General features: G+C 29.9%; 1 protein-coding gene across 1 annotated transcript; it reads right to left on the bottom strand.

The window, feature by feature from the left end:
• Positions 1–1,055: 1,055 nt before the first annotated feature.
• On the bottom strand, positions 1,056–3,107 carry LOC102603892 (transcription factor MYB35). Its single transcript, XM_006358454.2, has 3 exons — positions 2,778–3,107; positions 2,492–2,621; positions 1,056–2,383 (listed from the first exon to the last, which is right to left on the bottom strand). The coding sequence occupies exons 1-3, from the start codon at positions 2,908–2,910 to the stop codon at positions 1,366–1,368; spliced, it is 1,281 nt and encodes a 426-aa protein (XP_006358516.1). The 5' UTR covers positions 2,911–3,107; the 3' UTR covers positions 1,056–1,365.
• Between the last annotated feature and the right edge of the window lie 6,103 nt (positions 3,108–9,210).

Genomic DNA, 9,210 nt, shown 5'->3' on the forward strand with positions numbered 1-9,210 from the left:
ATTCTTCAAATTGCATCTTATTTGTGGCTTTCCAAGTCATTAAGCAATTAGATGGATATCCTTCACCTCCCAAAGATATGAGTTGGAAATTTTCTTGATTCTCTTGTGATTCTCACTAGTGCTTGAACCTCAAGTATTAGCACGTTGAAATTATGTTCCATGTACACTACTTTAATCCTTTTTATTTGACTAAATAGCTATAGTGTTTAAACTTGTGAAATTTATCACCCTTTTCCCTTTCTTCTTTTTTTTTTAAAGTGGAAAGCACCTCTATGTTTTTATAATGGCGATGTCTGTACATGGAATTTAGAAAACATTAGATTTTTGTTACATGTCAAATGTACTCTTAGAAAATTTGTTGTATTAAACGCACCATGACATTTTTATGGCTATTAACAGATGGTTAATTACGATAAAATAAGATACTCAAATTACGAGAAACTGAAATATAAAAATATGTTCATCCTTTTAAAATATATAAAAGAGTGCTACGTAAAATGAAACGAAGATAAAAAAAATGTCTTTAACTCTTATTACATAGGTGTAAGGGAAGGAAAAAATATGAGAGTAGATTACAAAGTGGGAAATCGAACTCTCTACAATAAAGTGAAAAAAGTTGAAGTAATTACCCAATAATTGATGTACTAAAATCCGAGGGGATTTTTTAGTTTCCCACGCGGTATTTGCCACCCGCATTAGGGCCGACTACATCCAAATTTGTGCTGGAAAGACATATATTGGAATTAAAACACTCTCTAGCAAAGATGATTCCTCACCTTGGAGGGCTTCGAACACCACACATCTAATTAAGGAGGAGGAATGAATATTTACCGCTCCATCACAACTCCTATCGGTTATAATAAGTTTTCTTGATCACAAATTAATTATGGAGAGTGGAATTGACTTTGAAGAGTGTGAAAAGTAAAAACTATCTCCATCTGTAGGAGACAAGGATAGACACCCATTTAGGCTATATATCTTAGCAGATAGTCGCTTTCTGCAAAGGATTCTTTTTTGTTTAAATAAGAAAATACGTAAGTGGCTACAACGGTAAAAACTAGAAAAGTCATAAAACTTTTTGATTGAATGCTTAATCAACAAACAAAATTACAACCTGTAAATAAAAAGATCTACAAACCACAAAACCAAAAAAAACAAAAAGTACATATACCATCCACAAAAGGAGGATGATCAACAAACTTTCCAATATTTTTATCTAAGTGTTTTTTAGACAAAGGAAGGAAATATGTGTAAGACCTATTTACAGATTAAGAAAAAAAATAAAATTAAAACTCTATAGCACACACCTGTAGGAAATTAAGTAACCATCCATAATAAGTGAGATAATTAGCCATTGAAAATCGGCTAAGAAAATTGTCCGAAGACGGCGGGAAGCCTTTGGAAATTGTTGTTACTGTATAAATCTGCAGTCTGTAGAGAAGTCTGCGGCGTTTGATTCTGAAGCCATGAACCTTGTGTCATAAATTGTGTCTCCGATTTTGTTTCCCCGTCGTACAATTCATGATGCGGAGGAATTTGATGATGAGTCTCAATTGTGTTATTATTAACACCTAGTGAAAACGGAGTTTGTAAATATTCGGACCATTTGATTTCTTCTCTCTCCGGTTTTCCCGAACCGTCTGCTGCTGCCGCTGATCCCCAAGCGAAAGCTGCAGCAGCATTGTTATCGAAGAATGAACAGTTACTTTGTAATTCGATACTGTTACTAGTACCATTACTATTGTTGCTGCCATTGCTGCTGATCGTACACGCTTCCCAATTCTGAAACTTGTTGATATTAAAAGTACGCGCCAACGGTGATATTGTAGTACTGAGAATCGAATTGGACATAGTAGAAAAAGTAGCATTTGGCAAATTGCTACAATTGAACTGATGATCAGATACCAAATTGTCAGCAGCAGCAGCAGCAGAAGAAGAGTTTTTGGTATTGAAGAGAATATTATTTGTGTTGGGAGTATAATTGTGAAAAGAGAGATAACCAGACAAATCAGGAGACTTGCAATTGGTGGTGAAAAATTCATGAGTTGGTGGGGCAATATTATTTGCCTCATGAATAAGTGGATACCGCTCCAAAGTATTTATCATTGAAGATACGGCCGGCTTAATTGGCTTTTCTGTTGAAAATCCATTCTCATGTCCCTCAACAAAATTGAATTCATTATTTGAACTTTCTGAAACTTTGTCATTGTTCTTATTGTTACTGTTTGCCGACGCTTTCTCTTCGCTCTCTATTTCGGAAAGTGGCTTGTGAGTATTCGGATCGATTCCTCTTTGCCTTAGCTTTTTCTTAATTGAAGAGTTCCACAGATTCTTTATCTCGTTATCTGTTCTTCCAGGCAATCTAGCTGCAATTTGCGACCACCTGAAAGGTAGGCAAAAAACTAAGGTAAGTCCAAGTAAATTACTAATAATTATTGACATTATGTAATCAATCAAATTGTACTGTTCTAGTGAAGGATAAATATATTACTTGTTCCCAAGAACTGCATGAAGTTCAATGATCAAATTCTCTTCATCCTGTGAGAATGTCCCTCTTTTCAAATCAGGCCTCAAGTAGTTGATCCACCTCAGTCTACAACTTTTTCCACACCTCTGGAGACCTGTCACCATGAAAAATAAATAAAATCACTAACAAGAAAATTATTAAAATAACAACAATTACGTCTCAAGTTAAGGTCGACTATAAAATGTTATTTTTTTCAATTTGAACATGCATTTTTTCCAATGAAATTTGGTTAGTGGTAGTGATAGTGGACCTGCTAGTTTAGGGACAGAGCTCCAACAGCCATGACCAAATTTAGTAATATGCTTTATAAGTTTCTCATCTTCTTCAGGAGACCAAAGGCCTTTCCTTAACTTCTGTTTGTAGCAACAAGAATGCCTCCCCATGTGATATTTGCAATGCTGGAAAACCAAAAAAAATAAAAAGAAATAAAAAAGAGCGAAGTTTGTGATTTTTTTTTAGTTGAATATGCTAAGTGAAGCTTGTTGATTATATTATTTTTCTCTTGCTAAGAATCAAAGAAAGTTTAGAAAGAGAGAGAGAGAGAGAGAGAAAAAGATGTAAGGAAGGAGAGTGGAAGCTGTGGAAAATGAAATGGATAGGAGGGCGGAGGAGACTTATATATAAAGAAGGTCGTATTCAGTAGATGATTCCATTTTTGAGGTTTATTTGTTTAATTTTTTCTTTTAATAAATACTCTCACCGTCTTAAATTATGTGACATTCAGTTGATATTTAATATATATAATAAAGCCTTTTGAGAGTGGAAATGAACAAATGAAATCTATTGATTTAAGTAAAAGGAAATTATTCCATATTTTGTTTATAAAAATAAGTATCTCTGCTAAAAATATATATGAACATTTCAACAAATTGCAAACGTTTATATGACTATATAAGTATTACTAGTACTTCAATAAGGGTAAAATAATTTTTAAAAATTATATTATTTTTAATATTAGAATGTGATTTTATAAGATAAATTTAAAAAGAAAGTACGTCATATAAATTTAATTGGCACGAGTTTTCTTCTCATTCCTTATTTTTTCCCCTTTAAAATCCCATTTTACCTATGCTACATTTGAAATTTAGAAATGGAGCTCCAATATTCTGACTTGCATTTGTCTTATCAAAGGGTTTTGAGAAATTAATGAGTTTGACAGCACTTGTGTGGGTCACCAAGACAGATATTTATTTCATGGCCACAATATGATTTTCGCAATAACTATTACTCGAAAAGTCTTTGTACAAAATTGAATTAAAATTTGAGACAAGTTGTAATTTGGATGACTTTGTTTAAGATAAGAAATTCATTGAGTTTGATATTGTGGATTCAAATTAATATTCCTTCATTTTAAAAGTTCAAGAAAAATTTAATGAAATACTTTTTTCAAATTTATTCTTAAAAATAATTATTTTTAGAGATGATAAACATTTCAATAGAACAAATATTTAATGAAAATAGACTATATTATCTTAAAACATAAATCAGAATAAAATCACCAAAAATCTCTTTTAATTACTGTTTTCTTAACAAACATGTAAAATAGAAATACGACAGATAATTTGTGACAAAGAGAGTATTGATTTTGAGTTAGTTTAATTATAAAGATTCCAAAGCATTAAAAAAGGGTTAGTACATTTGAATAAGTTTATAGGGGTTTGCAGACGAGAAATCTCAATGATTAGTAAAAGCTAGCAATTAGGGTAAACTAAATTAATTAATGGTAGAAAAAACCTTCTGTAATCATACATTCCCTTGTCTTTCATTATTGACATAATATAAAATTCCCTAAACTCTTATCACATAATTTTATATGGATATTGGCCAGGTGGAATTCAAATAATGAAATTGTCTTTTCTATTTTCTTGTTTTGCAGTATTGGTCCGTGAATTATTTTTGTGAACTGATTATAATCTTTTTCTATAACGTCATTATAGTTTAATGAATAATTTAAAAATATGCAAATAGTTTATAAGTATTTTTTTTTTCTAGGAACATGTATGGTATCTTCCCCTATCATCTTATTCCACCAACTCCCCTATCATTTTTAATTTTTTTTGTAGACAGAATCAAATGAGATAAAGAAAACAAATAATACTCTTAACATTTCCCATGATTGATTGTGATTTTTTTTTCCTTCTAAAGATTGTTTATTCGAAGATTATTTTTTTCCCATTTGTTAGAATAAAAAGAAAAAAAAAAGTAATATTGTCCTCTAATCATTTGTGTGACTAAATCAAAATTATTAAAAGTAGTAAACGGTGTGTTTTTCATCTAAATATAGCCGACAATGACAATGATATAGCTGTCCTATACTAAATTTTCAGAATGCCCAAAACTTGAGTACGGACAAACTCTGTTGAATTACAGATTATTTTACTTTAGAATTACTTGAGAAAGTTTTTAGAGTTTTCGATGAGAGAGTTGGTGTGGATGATAAGCATCTCTCATTATAATCTTAAAGTTATAAGTTTGAATTATCAAGAGATCAGAAAGGTGAGAGCTCCTTAAAAAGGGGTAAAGAAAAAGTCTTGACAGTTTTCATAAATTAAAATTTAGTTTCAATTTCCTTGAATTTAATTTTCATTTATATGTGAAACAATTAATATACCTCAATTTTTTTGAATTGAAATGCGTCTAAATGTGTAACAAGTTAACCATGGATACTTTTGGTGTCTAAATTGTCTTTTCCTTAGGCAGCATGCTTCTGATCTTACAGTGTAGACACCATATAAAAGTATTAGGGTAGTTAGACAAAGGGAATAATAACTATACTCGAATAAAATAGATTAAAAAGATATAATGGATCAATATTTCAATAAAATATGTTTTTCAAATAAAAAATACATCAAGCTATCACAAATTTCTTTTCTATCATTGCATATAATTAAGGAACAGGGAACAAATTAGGGGAAAAGAAACTCTTAAAAGAAAAGGCAAAATATGAAATGAGTTGTACTACCGGGTGAAGCTACAGTGTAAATTAGGCTGACCAATAACTTTTCAGAACCCAATAAATTCAATTAAAGTCGGTCATTAACTAAAAATTCTGACTCTAACTCAACAAAATAACATTTACAATTTAATCGAATTCTTATATAATAAGTGTGTTACGTTAATTGAGACTATAAAAGTAACTTTTTTGTAGATATTTTGTTTTTCTAAATTTAGATTTTATATAAATTTGTTAATATTAAATTGCTAAAAACTCATAAACTTTAAATATTAAATTTCGAAAAGATAATTTGTACGAGATAGTTGAGAATGAGATTGGAGATATATTAATCAATTAATATTAAAGGTTTATGTATATGGTAAAGCATGCAAAGTTGCATATACGTGGTGACCCAATATGATAGCACCCTGCACCACAAAGATACTACTAACTACGACTCTTTATCCTACATTTAATTCTTGATGGGACTAGTTTTAAATTTAGACTAACCAAATGTGACTGCCTTCTCTTCTTCCTTTCTTTCAATTCACATAATACTACTTCATCCTCCATCCCAATTTACGTGACTCTTTTTAAATTTTGAGATTCAATAAACTTAATTTTTATCGATTTTTTTAAATATATTTTTAATATATTTAACTTGTAAATTATTATTACTCATAACACTTTTTAAATAGTTTACAAATATATAAATTTTATTTCAAGAAAATTAAAAATTTCATGCATAAATTTTTTGTCAAACTTAAATTGTTTAAATTTTGAAAAATGAAAAATGGCACGTAATATGAGATTCTCCTATGGAGTACTAATTATTTGGTGGTCAATAGAATACTTCCCACCAGCTGTATATTGCACACGTCCTCATAAATATAGAATTTATTTATACAATTTATTACTCCCTCCGTCCCTATTTACTTGTCCATATTTCCTTTTTTGGTTGTCCCTATTTAGTTGTCCATTTTGACAAATCAAGAAAGGACAACAAATTTTTTCCTATTATACCCTTATTTACACTTCTTGAAAATTGTAAAAGTGTATGTTGTTTCCCTCCAATTTATTTCACTTGAATTCAAATAAGTGGTTGTAATTTTGAAGTGAAAAGTTATCATAAAAGTAAAATTGTGATCAAAGTTAAAGGAGCGAACTACTTAAATCATGATTTTCTGATCACGTAACGATAAATTTACCAGTTAAGTCAAGATAGATAAATATTTAAAACTTTTAATAAAAATAGGGAAATAGTACTCTTGGGGTGTGATGCAATTTAGTAGGCCAAGAAGGGAACATCTCCAGAGTTGCTGCAGGTCTGTTTATGCCTGCTCCATATAAAGCTGTACACATCACACACAAAAATCAAAACATAATTAAAAAAAAATATTAAAAATATTTCTAAATTTAATGTAAATTATTACTCCCTCCGTCCCTATTTACTTGTCCATATTTCCTTTTTTGGTTGTCCCTATTTAGTTGTCCATTTTGACAAATCAAGAAAGGACAACAAATTTTTTCCTATTATACCCTTATTTACACTTCTTGAAAATTGTAAAAGTGTATGTTGTTTCCCTCCAATTTATTTCACTTGAATTCAAATAAGTGGTTGTAATTTTGAAGTGAAAAGTTGTCATAAGGGTAAAATTGTAACTTCACTGTGCTAATCATTGTTGCCTTAATCTGTGTGTCATTTCTAAAATGGACAACTAAAAAGGGACGGAGGGAATACCTTTCAAATTTTCAGTAGAATCTTTGTGTTTTTTTATTTATGACTTCTTGTTTTTATTGACTTATTACATCAAGCAAAGTCATTCGTGAAAAGTTCCACAGTTTTAGTCGGCGCAGACATTTAAACAACTTTCATGTATATATACTGTGTAACTCAGTTATATAGCCCTAAAAGGTAGTTTTACATAATCCTTATTTTGCTTAAGTAAATATCGTACGGTGTGAATCTAAATTATGAAACTTTAAATCAGACCAAAATGATCTCTATAATTTCGAAAACTATAATGTTTAAGTTGTGGCCAGGTTTTCATATGTTGATAGGAGTAGGGTCAAATATATAAAATGTGGCTCTTTCTATTTAAGGGAAGCCACAACCAACAGTCTTAAAACCGCACGTCCCAACTCCCCTCTCCCCACTTTTAGGAGACCTTTTCATGACCAAAACAATGTGTATTTCCAATCATACGTATTCATGACAAAATAACCCTTTTTAGGGCATCGTCTTGTGTTAATTTCTTTGTCATTTGTATGACCAATCAACCAATACGTCCCCGTCGATCGCTACATAAATGTACGTAATTTTTTTATCAAATATCATGATAGTAATTATACTATGCACCAAACTCAACCTCAACCTCAAAAAAGTTTAATTAATAAGGTGAAAATCGATCAAAACTATATAACAGTACCAATTACTGGGATTACTAACAATATTTAAGTTTATTTTTTCTTTTTACAAATCATGTTGTCCCTCACTTTTAGCAAATTAAGTTAAAATTCAACATGTGGGGTTATTAAAACTCTTTTACTTGCCGTCTGGCTTGAGACTTCATTTAAATATATCATGGGCTTAAGCTTTGACAAAGAGACAACCCATAAAAGACTTAAGAGAAATGTCAAGTAAAAAATATAGCATCCATAATTGGTTTCTTTAGTATAAAGCATCCCTTAATAATTTCTTAATTATAAGCATCTTTCTTTAATATCAATTAATTAAATGGATAGATATTCCATGAAAGCTACGTGTGTAGACACGTCTAATACTTCACAACCTTTCTTTAATCCTTCTTTTACTTTAAGCACGTTCTTGACTTTTGAAATAACAAAAAAAAAAGGAATTTGAAATATATATATCAAGACGAACAATGTATAATTATATTATAACTTATAAGTATATAAATAAGGTTTATTTTTCTTTAATAGTTTGTCTTATGTTATAATACCACGAAATTTCCTTGACCTTAGCGATGTCCTAATTTAAAATATTCTCACGAGATTATTTTGAGCTATCTCCGTTCACTTTTATCTGTTTAAAATGTATTTCGTACATTTTTTAAACAATAATGAATGAAATACATATTTTGTCATGATATCTATATTAATTGATGTATAGTGACTTAAAAAATTATGTTTCTCTGACTATGTTTAACAGTTTAAGTAGACAAATAGAAATAAAAATTATTTGTCATAAATCTGCTGAATAAAAGTAAATGGAGGGAGTAATTTTTTTAGAAAAATAATAAAACAAAATATGTAATAAAATAAAATAAAAAAGGATCCCACAAGGGAGATAGTTGTAATCTTCCATCTGAGCTTATCTCTTAATTTCTAGAGAAGAGTAGTACTGTATGAGCTGTTTCTATCATTATTTATCAAGTCAACTATTTATGGGGTACAATGCTTATTCCCTTTGTTTTTTATTGCTCGACAAAGTTTTAATACTCAATTTTGCTTTGCTGTAACTTAATAATATTACACACCCCCCCCTCCCCCTAGATGTTTCAAATAAAACTATAGGATTTAATTGATTAATTTAAAATATTTAAACCAAGTTGAAGTGCATGAATGGTGCATTGTCGTTTGCATTTAATTTGCGCTTGATACAAATCCACTTATTCGATCTCTCTGACAATTTTGATTAATTCTAAGTTCATTTCAAAAGAGAATATTTGTACTTCAATGCTTTAGCCGCCTTGCAGAGAATATCTTTCTTTATTTAATTCCATAA

The sequence above is a fragment of the Solanum tuberosum genome, unplaced genomic scaffold (assembly GCF_000226075.1).
Source record: "Solanum tuberosum cultivar DM 1-3 516 R44 unplaced genomic scaffold, SolTub_3.0 scf00277, whole genome shotgun sequence".
In the NCBI taxonomy this organism is placed as follows: Eukaryota; Viridiplantae; Streptophyta; class Magnoliopsida; order Solanales; family Solanaceae; genus Solanum; species Solanum tuberosum.

What these genes read in the sequence shown, in the direction of transcription:
- LOC102603892 (XM_006358454.2), bottom strand. Translation starts at nt 2,910, where the DNA reads ATGGGGAGGCATTCTTGTTGCTACAAACAGAAGTTAAGGAAAGGCCTT. An exon ending in CTCTGTCCCTAAACTAGCAG is followed by an intron (nt 2,622 to 2,777) that starts GTCCACTATCAC and finishes TCATGGTGACAG; the next exon opens with GTCTCCAGAGGTGTGGAAAA. An exon ending in CATGCAGTTCTTGGGAACAA is followed by an intron (nt 2,384 to 2,491) that starts GTAATATATTTA and finishes CCTACCTTTCAG; the next exon opens with GTGGTCGCAAATTGCAGCTA.